Raw genomic sequence first — 18,295 nt, 5'->3', positions numbered from 1 at the left:
TCACAACATCTTAACTGGCTATAAATCGAGTCTGTCACAGTCCCATCCCCGCCATTATACCAACATGGGTACTTGCATATCTGGAGAGTAAACCGAGTGGGACAAAACCCAGGTATCCTTCGTAAGATTAGTGATGTCCAGAGGGTTCAAGCACTCGCTACCTGAACGAACAGGGGACATGGCCGACTCCTCAGAGGAACCAGCTCTCAAACTGCCCTTGAACTCATTTCCTAAAAAAATGACAGTACCTCAGCAGGTCTTGGTCATATCAACACAGAAGAGCTGCTCATATAAGGCTTTTTTTTTTTTTTTCTCTGTCAGAAATACAGGGGAAACAGTGGATGTTATTTTCAAACATAATAGGCATAATAGTAGTATTTTGGGAAAACAAAACAAAAAATAACCACCAGTACATCATGTAAATAAATTTAAACAAGAATTATGATATTTAAAAATACTATTTCCAAGCACTCGTGCTGGCTGATACGTATATATATTAAAAACAAAAGAAGGCAAAATGGTTCAGACTGCAATCATACACTGCCAAAGCAACCCATGTGTAAGGTGTGCAGGGCTGCAGAAATCCTGTCGCCGCTAAGTCAGCCACTTTGGGGCTCTCGTTACAAAGTGAGGAACCCGCGGGCCGTGCCCGGAGCGGTTCGGTCCCCCCGGCGGCCCCGGGCACAGCCAGGCCGGCCCCGAGGCCCCTCCCGCCCGCTGCCCCCCCCGGGAAGGGGGCGCTGGGCCCCGCTGCGGCGGGACAGGGAGTCTACCTCGGCATCAGCAGGGTTTTACCTCAGTATTTGCGGGGTTTTACCTCAGCACTGCCGGGTTTTTTACCTCAGCCGACGGGCCTCACTCTCGCGGCAGCCGGCGCGCACTCGCCCGCCCGCCTCCGCCCCGCAGAGGGACGGGAAAGGCGATGGCGATGACGAGCCGCCAGCCACCGCTGCTGCGCGCAGCCCCGACCGGCCCCGGCTCCACCTCCTCCCCCGGCAGCGCTCCCCTTTCCCGGCTGTCCCGGCGGCGGCGGCGGGCGCCAATGAGGCGGCGCGTCCCGGCGGCAGCTCCAGTGGGCGGGCGCGGGGGGCGGGCCGCGGGCCGGGGGGCGGTGGCAGCACGCTCGGTTGTGAGTGAGTGTGTGTGAGTGAGTGCCATGGCCGGAGCCCGCTGAGAGTGACAATAGGAGCGAACCGGAGCGCGACCCCGACGCCCACCGGGACCCCTCCTGTCACCTGAGCTAGCCGCCGGCGGAAGAGGCCTTCCCTCCCCTCGCAGCACCGCCGCGCCACCCGCCCGGCCTGCCCCCCGCGGCCGCCCGCACCGCGCCCGCCGCTCCCCCTCGGCTCGGCCCGCACTCGGCTCCCCCCGCGTCCCCCCCCACCTCCTCAGGGCCCCTCCGCAGGGCTCCGCCGGGAATGTGAGTGCGGCAGCAGCCATCGCAGGCAGGGGGCCGCGCCGAGTGCATGGGACTGAGCGGAGCCCGAGCAGCCGCCCGCTCCTGAACCCGCCGCCAACGCCGCCCTGCGCTGGGGAGGCCGCCAACGCCGCCGAGGCCTACAGGCTCCTGCGCCGCCGCCGCGGCACGGACCGAGCCCGGCGCGTATCACACTCGGGCCGCCGCCGCCAGGCATCGGCCGCGCTCCGCCAAGCCCGGCTCAGGCCGTCGCCGCCTCCCTCCCGTCTCCGGCTTCTCTACCAGGAGGGTCAAGGTAACTCCATCCCTCCCTCCGTCGCTCGGCGGGGGAGCGGCGAGGCGGCGGCGGTGCGGGGAGGAGGCGCGGGCGGGCCGAGGCGGGCGGGGGGGGCCGGGCGGCGGTGAGGGGCTGCGGGGAGGACATGTTCCAGCTGCGGTGCTCCGCGGCTCCCTTCTGGAAATGACAGCCGAGAGCAGCAGGCGGGAGGCAGCTAATTACATCTCGGCTTCCCCGGGCGGGGAGCGAGCCGCTGGCTCCTTCCCCGGTGAGATCCGTCGGTATTTTCACGTCCACTCGCCCCCCCCCTCCCGGGAACCAGCAGATCTGATGTGCGTGGCTTCGTGTTTACCAAAATACAGAATAAAACCAGATCCCCTGCTGAAAGAAACGAGAAGCCGTGGCTTGGATTTGCAGCGTTCCCCCTCGCACACAATAAATAACCTCTTGCTTCCTCCCCCCCCCCCCCCCGCCCCGTGATAGTGTATTCGGGGGAGCGAATGTTCATTTGGAGAGATGAAAAAAAGATCAGTGTTTACTGTAATGTTGTTAGGCTGGATGTAGTCTTGTTGAATTAGAATTAGATTTTAATAATTTATAAAGCAGGTTAGGGAAACTGTTACTAAATTTACAGCAGAGAAGTGTCGGTAAAGCTTCTTGCTGACACAATGATCCTGCAGTTTAAGTGATCTACTTTAGTCCCTGTCCATTTTTTTTTTTAAATTTTATTTTTTTGTGCTAATTTAATTTTGAGAGAGCGTGCAAACGTTTCTGCAGAAATGGTTACACTTTAATGATGCACGTGATGAGGAGGGGATTCTTCTTGATGAGATGAAAATAGGGCCAGCCTATTCAGGTTTTACAAATGTATTTTTGCCTGTATTTCCAGAATTTGGTTTATGTAACAGGTAACTTTATGTTTGTATGTTTTCGGTGGACTGTTGAAATCTTAGAAGTGGGTTGCTAAACTACAGGCCATTCTATTTCAGTTTATCTGACTTTTTTATTTATTAATCTTGGCTGGGGCCTGAATGCTCTGGTGATGCATTTTTTTTCCTTCCCCCAGATGATAAACAACCCAGTTTAAGGTGCAGGTTCATGTTGCTTAGAGTATATTATATTTAGAAAGCGTAAGTTGGTAGTGAAAGAATACCTCAGGAGAAATCAAAAAGATGGAATAAGATTTTTTCATTATTGTAATGCCAGCTGCACAGTGCAGCTTCTGGGTGCTGCACATGCTCTCTCTTGAAGAAGCTGTGGAGTTTATAGTTCCATTTTTGATAGATTTAGGGCCTATATATGTAATTTTTTATTAAACAGTTCTTATCTTTTGGAACTTGTTTACACTGTTGCGATAAGTCATACTTTCTAAAGCTTGTCTTACAAAAGACAAACCCAAATAATAGCTGTTTTAATGGATTTAATAATTTATGAAGCAGATGAGTAACCAAATATTTAAATAAAACAAGTAGTCAAAAGTCTTGTGTATATTGTGGAATCAACTTCTTTTAGCATACCGGTCGCTTTGGTAATCAAAGTCAACAGACATTGAGGATGAGTAATGCTTTCCAAGGACATGTTCTAAGACCCTGATCCTGCAAATGCTTATGCCGATGCTTAACTCTGCATGAGCGTGTGGCCTTCCTGAATCAACAGAGCTGCTCTTGTTGCTGATCGTGTTATTAATGCAGATACTTCTGTTGATTTCCGTAGAGGTGCACACGCTGGTGAAGTTAACTGTACACAGAGCTGCCCGAAATACGTAGGCCTGAATTCCTCTTATCTTGTTTCCCTGAAGTATTACTCATGTATTTCACTTAAGATGTGATGGGCCTTTAACAGACAGGACAAGGCCGGTAAATACGATCGCTGGGTGGATTAATTTACTGTTTAACTGTTTCCTTTTGGTATTTCTTAGTAGTATGGAGTCAGCTACAGCGGTATTACGATGGCAAGTGTTATAGGAAGAAGCAATGCCTGTTTCTTAGACCAGCTGATAGAGTTGGGAAACAAACAAACTTTGGCTTGCAGAAACCTTTTTTGGCTCTCTGCCTCTTCCCTGCAAACCTTGTCTGGCTTATGCCCTTAGAACATTTATGGCTGCCACACTGCTATTCTTACAGAAATGCCAGAATGGGGAATAACTATATGTAAGGAGAATCACAAGAAAATAACTGAGTATTTCTAAAATGGAGAATAAAGAAGTAATAGGTAAACTTTGTCAGTTTTAGTGAAATCATGAAGCATAGCAATACTTTTTGCTGTACTTTCTTATATTTCTGTAAAATCTTTTATGTAGATGTGGCAAATAAACTGAATTTTTCTCCCTCCTCTTTTTTTTGTCCTATGCATATTGATGACTTTAATGCCAAAAAACACACTTGTAGCTTTTTGCATACCCATTCTTTAGCATGCATGGTGCCTTGCAGGATGACTTGAAATTACTTTGTCCCATGAACATATGGTTTAAGGCTACAATCCTATGTCAAGTGTATGTACAGGTGTATGAAGTTCTATTGACGTAATGATGCCAGCATTAGGTCTGAATTTTTCTTGTTGCAGGATTTGTGGCAAATGGGATACACAGATAAAAAAGTGACCAAGAAGAACTATTACACTGTTCCATTAAGTTTATTCCATACAATTTGTATATATGTTGGTGGTTTAGCTCTATTAACAGCCTATCTGGCTGGGGTGTCAGCAGGAGAGTGGTGCTGAAAGAGGAAGATATTTGGAAAATTTAGATTAATCTTTACGCATTGCACCCATTTGGAATGCGTTTGTAACACTTGTTTTCCTTCAGTAGGGATATGTCCTCAGCACCAACTACTCCTCCATCAGTGGATAAAGTAGACGGATTTTCTCGGAAGTCCGTCAGAAAAGCCAGACAGAAGAGGTCACAAAGCTCCTCCCAGTTTAGGTCTCAGGGCAAGCCCATCGAGTTAACTCCCCTGCCTCTGCTAAAAGGTAAGATCAAGGATGGTTTTTGATTAATAATACAATTTGACTCTGCAGCTGACTTCTAAACTCAAAGTATTCTATTGCCAGAAATTGGAAAGAAATTTTGCCAGCAATGAGAAATGTTTCGTGCCAGAAATATATGTGTTTAAGCTCTGCAAAATATTTTATCTGTAACTTGAGGGTGTGGTACTTGTTTGCAATACTTTTGAAAGTTTTAAATGCTGATGTTAACCCGCACGGTGACTTGAATTTTCAAGGCACTCAGACTATGTGTGAGTATGTTAGTTTCTGAATCTTCAACAGTTGACCTAGATGAACAATAATTTTGGTAAGGGCAGAGAGAAACTGGTTTTTAGGGCCTTGCCTTGTAACACGTGGATCTGCAAACCTATGACAGTGGTGCCAAATGCAGCCCATTTTGAATGCCATGTGGCAAGTTATTAGTGGGGAGATGGGACCCTCTCCTGTAGCACTTGTGAATGGATGACTCCAAGCTCCTGCCTTCTCCTGGGTTTTGAAATTGAGAGGTCCCATGAGCTGCAGCCTCTCAAGAGGAGAGATGGTGCCAATCAGGTCTTAGGCAAGACGCTACTGTTTTGAGAGCCTGCGTTTCCCAGCTCTGGTTGAGTTTCTGCTGGCAGATTTAACCTCTAATTTGGGAAAGAAAATTATGATCCAGCATACTACTCTGGAATAGATGCCAATATTTCTGTAATATCTTGAATGCTTCCCCTAAATCCCAGTTGTCACTGAATTTCAGTACAAATCCAGGGGCCAAAAGCACCTCGCAGAATTATGTCTGTCTGATGAGGAAGGGGGAATCGTCTTCCAGAAGGGTTTCTTTTACACTGAATTCTCCAATGGTTTATTTGGTTTTGTGAATTTCTTTCATTGCCGTTTTTCTGTTTTGTTACAAGTAGTGAAAACAAGCATGGTTGGTGCTGATAATTCTGGAAAATAGCAAGTTTAATAGATGTAATATTATGTCTGTCCCATTTTTGCTTTGTGGGCAAGTATATTTCCAACATTCCTTCCTCTACCTGTTTGACAGATTTGTTAATCAGAGTACTGAAATATGTAATAAATGTGTAATTGCACTTTAGTTTAGTTCTTAAATTTGTTTCTTCATAGGAATAGAGAAGTTGCAAAAAAAATTGCACACCTTCATATATGCCTTTTAATTAAAACTAAGATTCTGGGATTAGTTCTAGTGGAGTTGTCATTAAAGGATTTGGGGCTTGTTTATGTGGGATACCTGTAAGAATGCACAAATGGCCATGCATGGTCAAGAGTAAGGTCCATCTTGCCACACTGCATCATGCCTGACAGTGACCGACTTGGAAGCATAGGGGAGAGTAGAAGAGCAGGAGGCCAGGAGTGATAATTCAGGCTAGACATAAGAAATTTTTGACACTGAGGGTGGTGAGAGCCTGGCCCAGGTTGGCCAGAGAGGTGGTGGATGAACCATCCCTGGAGACATCCCAGGCCAGGCTGGACGGGGCTCTGAGCAACCTGAGCTGGTGAAGATGTCCCTGCTCATGGCAGGGGTGGCACTGGATGAGCTTGGAAGGTCCCTTCCAACCCAAGCCATTCCATGATTCTGTGCTGTACCAGAATGCTCCCCCCGTTCAGCTTGTCTCAATTTAGGGTCTGTTGTTGCCAGTAGATTTGACTTTGTAGCCCACAATGAGTATTATTTTATGAGTTTTCCCTTTTGTTTTGTTACAGTATGATAAAGAAGCAAATGCTCTGTTAAAATAATGTTAAAGCTCAGTTTTATACTTCTGCAGGTCATTTTTGATGGGCAGGTTATTTCCTTTAAAAATATACTTTAGAAGGTTAATGGAGTTTGTCCTTTGGTTTAATTGGCTAGATTACTGGAAAACACTGAGATTTGTATTTGTAAAAATGAAGACATTTATGTTATAATTATTCTATTGTTTAGTCCCATTCGGGGAATAAACTAGGCTTGAGCACAGGCATAAGAAAAAACCTTGCCTTTGCCTGAGGACCTGGTCTTACAGAAACACAGGCATATGCAGGTGCTTAATTTGACTACCGCAGCTTGTCCCATGGATTGAGATATAAAACTATAATAAGATAAAACAAACAGATGGGGAGCAGAGAGTGTTGGTGAGACATTTATGATTAGTGTCATAATGAGTTACAGTGGTCCAGCTTCAAATTAAGAATCTGATCCTGTGAGTTAGTTTTCCCCCTTTGACTTAATGCGGATTCCCAGAGGCACAGGGATCTACCTGTGCAGATTAATTTGCAGGATTTAGGCCCAAGAAACATTCTTAAACAGCAGTGGTGTTGGTCCCTGCTGAAGGGACATTACCAGTTAAAAATCATGCTACTGTTTGGAAATATTATTGACCTACATTAATATTTTTAACATTCAGGATTATTAAACCTGAAAGAGATGAGGGAACAATTTTCTTCTGCATTTTTCTTACTTTTATTGGCCAATTGCCTGAAAGTCCTAATCTTTTAAACTCTTAAGTTTTCAGTTACCTTCAAACAAGTGACTAGTTCTGTTACTTCAGTCCAGTAACCGTATTATTTCCAATTTTATCCTTATTGTTTGTGTCTTTCAAACAACAACAGAGATTTCAGCAAAATAACTTTTTAAAGTCTCAGAAAAATGGGATCAGTTTGGAGATCTACAGTTGTTAAGTTTATTTAAAATTTTTGTTTTGGCTAAATTTCAAATTAATTAAACCCCTCGAGAAATATTTCAGTACAGTAAAGTTTTAGAGGACAGACCTCAGATTGAACCTTAGACTTATTTCATATTCACAGTGAAGGGGCTTTGTTGACAGATACATAGATGCTGTGCCCCCCTTTTTTGTTGTTGTTGTTAATAACTATATGGCATATTGACATTTGCATACTGTCTTCTCTCGAATAGCACTTTTGTGGACTTCAGTATCTTTTTGATGACACGAATCATGTATGCAGAAAACTAGATAAATGCTTAGTCCATTCTTTGCAAGTTTTTATACTATGTCTGTCATTATAATGATTTGAGCACCTTCCAGTAGTGTATTAAGTGACGTGACTACACATCTGTCACATCTTATCTGCTCTCATTCCTTTCCCCAGGGGCAGAGTCAGATCTAGTGAAATGGCTTGTTTTGGTAGTGGTTTAATGCAGGCTGTTGCCTTCTGTGAACATACATGCCTGTGTTGCAAAAACAGATAAGTCAGTGTCATTGTTGTTCATTTGGTAATAAAAATGTTTCAGGAAATAGAAGACACAGTATGTTTTTATGCGATGTACAAGTCTAAAGAATAACCAACCATTTAGGAAATGTAATAAGAACTGAAATTTTTAGTATTGCTTATTCCAGGAAAAAAAAAAAAAGTATGGAGAAATTAAGTTTTTACTGTTGGTTGTTTTTGGCTTTTTTTTTTTTTTTAATTAACAGAAGTGTGTATGTATCTTTTTGTAAACAAACATTTAATGTATTTAGAAAATAAGATGTGCCTTCTGAGGCTCTCTTGGGCTGAGTTTAGGCTTCCAAAATCCACAAGCCAAAAAGCTGCTGTTTGCCTACAGTGAACATTTAACTTTTCTATTAATTTAATTATATTTTTATTTATTGCGTTGTGACTAAATCTGATTGGGAGTTATCTTTTTTTTAGTATGACTAATGTCCAATATAACACTTTTAAACCAGCTTTTTCCCCTTTCTTTCAAGTGTAGAGGAATGGGATCAGCAGTGCATATGGGAGTTGTGATACAATTGTCTTGCATTTTCAATATGTGTACTCTTATGTTTCAATCTCACATACGTTTTTCAACATCTTGCTCTTGCCTGGTGTCTCCTGCAGTGCACTATGGCTTTTGATTTTGGCTTTATTTTTAAAGAGGCCATGGGTATCATCCAGGCTGGCAGCTCCCCCCAATAACCGGTTTGTGGCAGAGCAGTCCTGGGGAAGGGCCCTTTTCTGGGAATGAGTAGTTCTACCTCTGTGGAACCCTGACCTAAACCCAGCCCAAGTTTGTTAACCCAGTTTGTGCCATGCCTTAAATAACGCTTGTTCCGTAGAGGAAGATAATATTGTGTGTGCATTGGGTAGGTGTATTATTTATTAGAGGCTTATTTTACTTTCATTTTGTATAGAGACTCTTTTTACGTAGAAGTATCTAGAGACAGGTTGGTGATGTTAGAGACCATATTTTAGCAGTGGACACATGAAAACAGAGCAATTTCAGTATTACCTGTAAAAGGGGAAAGGGGAGTTCCCTTGTATTTCTGCTGGTATCTGTAGTAGTGGAGTGTCCAGAGGATGAAGACATACATATAGATGATAAAGCAAATCATATGCTTTATGAATACATGTTTAGCATCTTGAGAAACCGGACAGAAAACCTGCATGTAATTCACAGTATTCCTCCCATCCCCCTTCACCCTCATTAAAAATACATGTTAGGTAAAGCAAACCATCCAAAAGTAAGATTGTTAAATTTTAAATCCATGTATCACATTTTTGTAATTTCAAGGTGTGCCTGTTTTTTTTCCCCATCATTTTCGAACATTTTCCAATGATCTCATACAATTAGTGTAGTTCACTTTCAGATTTTCTAAAACTCCTGTATATTTTGATTGAAACCAGTCCAAAGTATGATTTTTATTTTTAGATAATTTTTCTGCCTTAAAATAGACACGCAGAACAGAAGTTCTCTGTCAACAATACCAATTGCTTTTCTACCTCAATATTATGAAATTTATTGAGCCTCTAGTACATTTATCAGATAGTTTCCATGGCATTAAAGAATTGCTGTAGTGGCAACAAAAGAGCATTGCATAGTCAGAAAGAGAAAATATCTTTTTACTTGCTATTTGCTTTTGATCATCATATTATTTCCCTATAGTTGAGATTTCATTGTAAGCTTTTCTTATGAATCCTGTCTATAGGTCAAATGCTGAACTTCCGAAATAGTAAAAAATCCTACCAGAAAGATTTTTGACTGAGAGCTGCTAGATGTGCACATTCTTTTTCAAATACAGTTGCTTTCATTTTTTTAAAGAAAATATATTCTTTATCATAGAAAAGTCTGTTTTTTTCCAGACTTACGGATACTGCCTTCAGAATTGTACATACGGGAAATAGTTATCATTTGAGTGGTAGAAGAAGGAAGATAGAGCTTTTATTTTCTGTTTGCTTCCTTGGGGGTTGACTCCTTGTCTTTTCTGTGCTACTCTCTATTTGGAGTGCTTTACAGATATCAAGAAACCGTTAATAATGCACCTAAGGTAAACACTTTACCCGAATATATAAACAGGATTTTAGGGTCATAGAGGTTATGACTTTTCAAAATAAAATTTTGCTGTATTTCCATCATTGGAAATAGATTCCAGGACTCCTAATTCATTGTGTGTAAGAAACCTGGAACTTGGTTTATGCTGTACATAATCAATAGTGGATCCAGCATCAACCTTGGAACTACTACTAGGAATTTTGTGCCCATTCTGCTTGAAATAAATCAGGACATGATGGGCCATCTCTGTATAAGATTGGGGAACAGGGCCAGAACCCCAAAAGGGAGAAGAACTATTTGTTGTTATTGTTTTTTCTTAAGATGTATGGGGTTCTTGTCATACGTAATTAATTCCTTCACTTTCTTCTGTGCTCTTGGCAGTTGTTTTTTGAATATATACTTTCTTTAAATTTCTTTCAGCATCATCATCTCAAAGATTCCTGGGTGTTTCTAAAAAGTATTTTTTCAATGGTGTTTAGAAAGGACCCTATGCTGATTACATCCTGTCTTCTTGAATTTTCTCTCTCTTGTTATTGTCTTCCAAATGTGGAATGTGATTTTGTAGGGCTGTATTTGTATGGAATGGGCACGTGTAGAAATACTGACTTGCAGTTCAGGTGACAGGAAAAGAAAACCTCCTTATCTCAACAGTGTGTTAGTGAAACTGGAGTTGGAGAGAAACGCCGTCAGCTTAGCCCTGAGCTTCTAATGTTTCTTTTGTCTTTTATTTCTAAGTCTTTTTAGGTCTGGTGATTTTCCTGTAGCCACTCTGGTGGCATTTTCTTGTTTGTTGTGTTTTGTTTTGTTCTGTTGTTTAACCTGAAGCCTTTGGTATAAATTGTTTTACTCCCTGAATTTCTCAATCAGTCTTCTGGAAGTGTTAAGTGATGATTATTCCCACCTCCACCTTTTCTTTTTGTTTGTTTTATTCTTAAAGTGAAGTAACTTGTAATCACTGTGAAACATATTTCTGTACTCTTCACAAGATTGAGTCTAAAATCCTGTTAATTTTCTGCAGGAATGTTTAGACTTTACCATCATCAGAAACTTTTGTTTTCAGTCTGTATTTGTACAGTATGCCTCTGTGATATGTTTCCCAATATTATTTATTTCTCTAATAATATTAGAATTTTCTTTTCTGTGTCCAAGTGTAACCCTAGGGGTCTGTAATAGAACCTCCTGTTTCTGTAATAAGTACCTCCTTTATATTCCTTTCCTGAAGTACCTTTGACAAATATAAATTCTGATGTAGCCACGCCATTATTTCTGTACAGCACACATGATTATTGAAGTATAGTCCTGCCTTTATAATTGATTACAATATGGAACTTTGCTCTTGTGAAATGTGCATTTTCCATATCTCTGGAATTATGTGTATACTTACAAAATGCGTGTTTGCTTATATTAAGTGTTTATAATATATATCTGTGTATATAAATAAGTTGTATATTTAATGTCATATAGAAATTTCAGGTCTTGAGTTTATTTGATTTTCTGGTTTGTTTTTAAAATGCAATACTTACAGTGGGATACCTGTACTGTTCATCGGTGAAGGTTTATAGTAAGGAAGCAATCCCTTTGTGTTCATCCGTTCCAAGCTACTGCCTCCCTGAAAAAAGCATTTTCATTTATGGTTTCTGGGGAGTGGGAGGAGGACACACAGCTATTTTTAGGGTCACGGTAACTTCCTTTCACCTACGGTTTTTTCATTCAAGTTATTACTGTTTCTTTGGCTCAATCAGGCAAAAGTCCTTAGAAGCAGCAGATGAGAAGACCCACTGAGTTCAGGGACTTTTGGTAGGGTTGGGCTTTTATGGGTTAGTGGTGTGACCGTGTAATCTTGGTAGCTGTCTTAATTCATAAATATCAACAAATGGGCACACGTTCTTTATCAAAGATTTAAAAAAATCTGTTAGAAAAGTACTGCAGTTGTCTTATTTTAGTTTGAAACCTTGCTGGTTGTTTGTGTCAGTGTTCTTTGCAGGTGCAATTCCTTAAGGCTTTTTTCTGTTGTCAGATCTTCGAGAAGTTCCCGTGCATCCAGTGCCATGCACAGCATCGCATTTGTGCTGAGACAGGTCTGGGGGGCCACAGTGTAAACCACGTTATGAAAAACATTTTGCCTCCTCTGAATTTCAGTGATGTGCTTGATCCTTGTGTTCTCTGAAACATTTAATTCAGCAGACCTGAACTGGTCGTCAAGTGTTACGTAGTGTTGGTAGCTTCTCTGTGTGTGGTTTTCTGCCTAAAAAAAAAGAAAAGAAAAATTGCTGCAGCTACAGCCTGAGGATCTTCATCAAGCATTTTAAAAAGATAAGGCAGCTGTCCAAAGAACTGGTGTAAAGTGCTTTTGTGCCCTCAGTTATTGCACTTGATTGAGAAAATTGCCTGTTTTGAGCAAAGTCTTCAAGTCAAGCTATGGTTTTCATCAGGAGTAATAATGATTTACTATAATGGAAGGTTTCTCACCAGTAGGCCTTTCTAATCAATAGTAACATGTGTCTAACTTCAAAAATGTATATATTCTTAAATATATTTCATATGACAATGTATGGCAAGAGTTTAGAGGAGGGTGATGGAGCTGGTGAGGAGCCTGGAGCACAAGTCTGATGAGGAGCAGCTGAGGGAACTGGGGGATTCAGCCTGGAGAACAGGAGGCTGAGGGGGAGACCTTATCAATGTCTACAACTACCCAAAAGGAGGTTGGAGCATGGAGGGTGTTGGTCACTTTTAAGTAGCAAGTGATAGGACAGGAGGAAATGGCCTCAAGTTGTGCCAGGGAAGGTTCAGATGGGGTATGAGGAAAAATTTCTTCATGGAAAGGGTTGTCAGACATTGGAACAGGCTGCCCAGGGCAGTGGTGGAGTCACCATCCCTGTAGGGGTTTAAAAGATGCTTAGATGAGACTCTTAGGGATGTGGTTTAGTGCTAGTTAGGTTGTGGTTGGACTCAATGACCTTTAGGGTCTCTTCCAACTGAAGTGATTCTATGATTTTTCAATCTCCTGTAGAAAATGTCTGATATTTACTCTGCTATATTAAGTTGTATGGTTTGAAAACAAGTATGTAATAGAAAAAAATTATTTTAATATGCTTTAACATCTTATGATGTTTTTATTAATAAACTTTTATATAAAAATCATTATTTAGCATTTATGCTCTTTATCAATGTTACAATTATTTTTTTCCTTTCTGCTCTGCATGATAGGTTCTTAACTGTGGTAGTTTTCCTTGCATGTAAAGTAGATGGTCCTTTCCCCAGCATCTGCAAGAGTCTGTGGCAGAGAAGGGACAGAGTATAACAGGGTTGATGTACCTGGTTAACTGGTCAGAAGGTAAGAGAAAGGGATCCTTTCTGGATGGCTTCCTAAAAGAAGAAATAGAATATCAGATTGCTGTAAAGTCTGTTGAACATCGCTGGACATATTGCTAGGTCGTGTGTAACAGTAGCTTCTTGTGTTCCCTGATCTGATGAGCTTGTTCTGATAACATCATGTTGGACTTCAGAACCAAACAAGTTATAAGAGAAGTGGAGGCAAGCAGTTTGGTATTTTGATTATAAAACTTTGTGCGTAACTAGGGTTTTTGGAAGATTTTTAAGAATTTAAAAGGCGTATCTGCTGGAAAACATCAATCACAGACTTTAACTTCCTTACTTGATGGGTATTTTGCAGGAGCTAAAGTAAGTTATCAGTGGTATCTCAGGGATGATGAATAGAAGTATGTGTATCTACTGGTAAAAGTATTAATTTTAGGGCTTGGCTCTCCAGTTGGAGATAGAGCTGAAGTACTTAGATACAATAATTTTTATTCAGAAAAGTCTGATACCTTCATGAATAAGGTAAAGCTGAAATTGTAGGTTGTCTGGAGAGGTGCTTTACTGTCAAATTTTGATTAAAACAATGAAATAAATTTAACTTGCATAATGATCCATTTTATGATTTTCAGAGTGGATAGGGGCTAGGTATATAAATGTGGTTTGTGTAATGGCAGGGAAGCGTTCCTCTAGGTATTCTGTTATCATAAGGTTAAGAAGATCTGTCATTAGAACTGGTTTTTTTAATGGATTTCTAACTCTTTTGAAGAGCACTAGAAAAAAATGTTTAGTGTCATTAAGATAACTGTGGTTTGTGTTGGGTTTAGTCTGTCGTTTGCTGTGGGACTCCTGAAAGATTTTCAGGAGACATTGTGTGAAATACCTTAGTTTTTTCACCACAATTGTGACCTCTTCCTGATCTGAGTAGACGCTTTGTTTGGGATTTCTGTGCCTCTGTGCAGTGTCTTGATTTTGATTTAATTATCCCAACTTTCTTGGCTTCTTTTTTTTGTGTGCTTGTAACAAACTTGGATTTTCAAGTTTTGAAGTGCAGGTGGCAGTAAATTTGTCTGTTGCTTTCAAGGTTTTGAATAAGTTGTCATATTGTTTATGTTGTAGACTACTGCAAATTAAACTTCTCATATTATGAGTTGATATTTGGGATAGTCAGAAACTGAGGAAAGGATGATTCCAGACTTTAGAGGAATTAAATATTCTGATTTTCTTTTTATGTTGCCCAGTAAGATGTAATGTGAATGCATAAACTTCCATTAGTTTTCTTTGCAAGCTTAGCTTGCGTGCTCTGCACTTTCACATTCCAACAGCAGGGCATAGATGTTACATGCAGAGTTTTTAAATGAGAAAGTATCTAGCAAGTGTTTTCTGACTTAAGTTACAACTGAGACAGTACTTGAATCACTGTAGAGAACGTAATTTATTTGTTGAATATTGTCAGTGTTACCAAGGGAGAGTAAATTTGGCAGCTTGTTATCGTTGATATTTTCAAATAACATTTTTGAGATAGGTTTTTAAAGAAGTTGAGGTGGTATTGAGTTACTAGTCGTCTTTGTTCTCCTTCACTGTCCATTTATTCCACCCAGCCCATAGCTCTCATTTCCTCTTCTTTGCTTGTTCTTTATCACTGCCTTCCTTAGTCCCACTTTCTGCTTCTTCCTAGAACCTCTGATGGATACAATTCACTTATTTTTCCACAAGAGGGTGATAAAACTCACTCACACATGTGAAAACAAGCACTCCAGGTGGAGTGGGTTGCAGAGGTTATTGAAAATCTTGCTATAATAAAGTTGGCTATATTGATAAAGAAAGACATCGTCTGTTCATCTTATGCTCCATCAGTGTGTGACTGTGGTTGTTTGTCTGCACTTCTGGAGACAAGACTGGACCTGTCAGGATGGAGATCCACCCTGGGAAGAGCTTGCCAGCTCCATCCTGCCTCTTGCAGGAGTCAAACTTTAATGCAAGACACTTTTCCCTTTCTGGTATTCATGCCATAATTTTCTTTGTCCTTTCTCCTCTGTGCACTCTCTTGATTGTTTTGATTTTTTGTTTTCTTTTTTCTCCCTCTTGCTTATCATTAGAAGCAGCAGAACCTGCTTCCCCACCAATGGTGAGAAACTGCAGTGGCTGAAATTTCTACTCGTCTTTAAAAAGTGCGAAAAGGGTGAAAAGGCAATGCAAAGAGAAAGAAAATAGCCACCTCTGTGATTTGCCTCTAATAGAGCATCCTAGTGGAAATCTGTATCTACTTTTGGCAAAACCTAGACTAACAGGTATTTTACTCAAGATCAAAAGTCACTTGTTTTTAGGACTAGAAAGGATGATAGAGAGAAGTGGTTATTAGTCCTTCTGAGAAGAATAGCTCCAGAATTATCTGGAAGAGTGATGGAGATTGTGGGTAAAGTTCTGGCACCTGGCTTGGGCCCTTGGAAAAGCGGTGAGATTGTCACAGGGTAGGTTGGATGGCAAAGGTGCGGGAGGAGACCTCTTAGATATGTGGGAGGGCTGGGATGCAGGGCTTTGTAGATATACTTTGAGGAAAAGACAGCACATGGTTGTTAGCCTATATTTTGGATACCATAAACTCAGAAAAAAGTCCGTTGCTGTAAACTGCTTTCGAATATCATCTGAGCTGCCAGATGAAATCTTGTTAGCCACAAGTAAAAAGAACTGCCGCGAGTCTCTTAGTATTAGAGAAATGAGCGAATGGGATCTATACTGTGGGTTCGGTGTAAGCTGAGCGGTGAAAAGGCTCCTGGAAAAATTCTAGACACTTCATTGTGATGAGTGAAAAGGAGTTCTGGCAAGGAAGGAGAAAGGAACAAAATGCTTGAGGTTATGTTTACACCATCCTTTCATTAACTATGGGATTTCAGGTCATGGAGTGAAATTTCTCACTCTTCCTTAATTTCAGGAAAAAAAACCCATAACAAATAAATGCCCAAAATCTTAAATTAAGTAGATGCAGCCTTTTAAGAAAAAGACAGCCACAGTCAGTGATCTCAATATTTTGTCTCCTTGTAATAGGAGGAAATTCCAAAGTCAGGAGCAGTGTGTTGAATTTCCCAGGACAAGTCTGTTCATCTTCCTGTTCTTTAAGTGTCCTATTGTCTCAAAACTACCATGATGCACACAGTCAAGTTCAGCAAACAGCATTTGGAGCACCTTGCTTCTTGGGCAAGAGGGGCCAAGTTTAAGGTTTGGTTCAGGTATCTCTAAATCTCAGGTGGGACAGATTCTACCAACTATCAAGAAGAGACTGGACAACACCCTCAGACACACGGTGTGAACTGTGGGGTTGTCCTGTGCAGGGACAGGAGCTGGACTGGAAGATCCTTGTGGGTCCCTTCCAACTCAGGACATCTGTGATTCTATGAACTAACATACTTGAGGGGGACATCCCCACTCCAAAGCAGCCCTTCTACAAAAGAAAAAATAAACTCCACAAACCCCAGATCATTGCTAGAATTGCTGTATATGCTTCTGAGCTGTTTCTGAGTGACTGTAAGGTAACTGGAGAGATTCTAATTTATATTAGAAATGTAAAATATTTTTCTTAAGTTTTCCAGATATTATCCTAATGAAGGAATGCCATAATATCTAGAAACAAAAGTGGCAAGAAGCAGGTTTTGAAATATCTCTGAGCAAGTTCTTTTATTTCCTACTTGGTAAGGAACAGTCATTCCTGTTGCAGAAACTTTCTTAATCAAGGATTTTGCAGAGGAGGGTTGAAATGCGCTTCAGAATAGGTTCTGAGGTGAGCTCATTTGATTCGAGTAAGTTAGAATCATAGAGTTATAGGATGTGCTGAGTTGGAAAGGACCCACAAGGATCATGAAGTCCAACTCCTGTCCCCGCACAGCACAACCCCACAGTTTACACCATATGCCTGAAGGTGCTGTCCAGTTTTTCCTTGAACACTGTCAGGCTTGGGGCCATGACATTGTTGGGCCCCCTTGTTTTGCACAGTTGATCCTAGCGGGAACAGGCATTGCACTGCAGCAAAAATTCATTAGAGAGGCAACATCTTCAAAGTTCTTCCACTTGTAGCCAAATGTGCAGAAATGTCATGGTCAATAAAAAGCAAATGGTTTGGAAATGAACATATTTTCATGTTTATTTGGTTTTGGATAAGTATTGCACTTCTGGATTAAAAAAACCCTGATACTTCAAATATAATAGAAAAGCTCTACAACACTGCATAATATACAATAATAAAGCAGACTTTTTCATTACAGTTGGTCTTTTTAGATAAAGCGTTCAGTACCTGCTAATATTTTTGCCCATGGAGTTTACATGTCTCAAGCAAGAGGACCTATCTCGTGTCCAGAGCTGCAGCAAAGAGAGTTGAATTGAGTGCCCACCCACATGAGTTTTGTTTGGGAAAGGAGTCAAACGGCTGAAAGGGAAGTTAATTCAGCTTTTCCCCATTCCCAGGTTCAGGGGCTGCCTTGGCAGTGCCTCCCCCTCTTCTGAGCTTGTGTTGCATTTGTGGTTAATGCCGTTTTTCTGCATTATTGTTTCCCAGGTTTCTTGTCCATATTGAGTATCTATATTTGGGATTATTTTCCCCAAATGTATTAGTTGGTGTTTTTCCAAATGGAATTTCACTTTATTTTCTGGCCATGTAAGGAATTTGCTTAGGTTCCTTTGTATTATTTCTGACTTTACTGCTACTCAAAGTTCCCTATTTAATATCCTCAGAAGATGTTATCTATATGCTATTTTAATCATATACATCATTAAGGAAGTTATTAATGTCTGGACTAAATTGATTCTTACATCTCGCTGGCAATTCTTTCCAGTTGGATACTTTGAGATTTTTATCACTTATTTCTAGACTTTTTGGCAGTACTGTGTTTCTCAGCCTCTCCTATCCAGAGACATTGGAATTGGTTTCAAACGTAGGACTCCTGGGGAAAACAGAAGTGTGGTTCATGCTGGAATAAGCTTCATAAATCCAATCACAATCAGAATTGAAGCTGTATTGTAATCATTGCGTATGTATCTTCACATTGATTTCAGTATGCTGTCT

General features: G+C 41.0%; 1 protein-coding gene across 3 annotated transcripts in view; it reads left to right on the top strand.

Moving 5' to 3' along the window:
• Window positions 1–1,139: 1,139 nt before the first annotated feature.
• PPP2R5E (protein phosphatase 2 regulatory subunit B'epsilon) overlaps window positions 1,140–18,295 on the top strand; it is a 79,217-nt gene continuing 62,061 nt past the window's right edge. Inside the window, exons 1-2 of one of the 3 annotated variants that reach the window (XM_065063255.1) lie at window positions 1,140–1,712; window positions 4,498–4,661. In XM_065063255.1, the coding sequence (XP_064919327.1) occupies window positions 4,505–4,661 (157 nt within the window). In that variant the 5' untranslated portion in view covers window positions 1,140–1,712; window positions 4,498–4,504. The remainder of the gene's footprint in view (window positions 1,713–4,497; window positions 4,662–18,295) is intronic. The other 2 variants (XM_065063253.1, XM_065063254.1) reach the window with 2 other exon arrangements.

The sequence above is a fragment of the Columba livia genome, chromosome 5 (genome assembly GCF_036013475.1).
Source record: "Columba livia isolate bColLiv1 breed racing homer chromosome 5, bColLiv1.pat.W.v2, whole genome shotgun sequence".
Classification (NCBI taxonomy): domain Eukaryota; kingdom Metazoa; phylum Chordata; class Aves; order Columbiformes; family Columbidae; genus Columba; species Columba livia.
The sequence above is the reverse complement of the archived record's forward strand: the minus strand, read 5'-3'. Positions and strand labels throughout refer to the sequence as shown.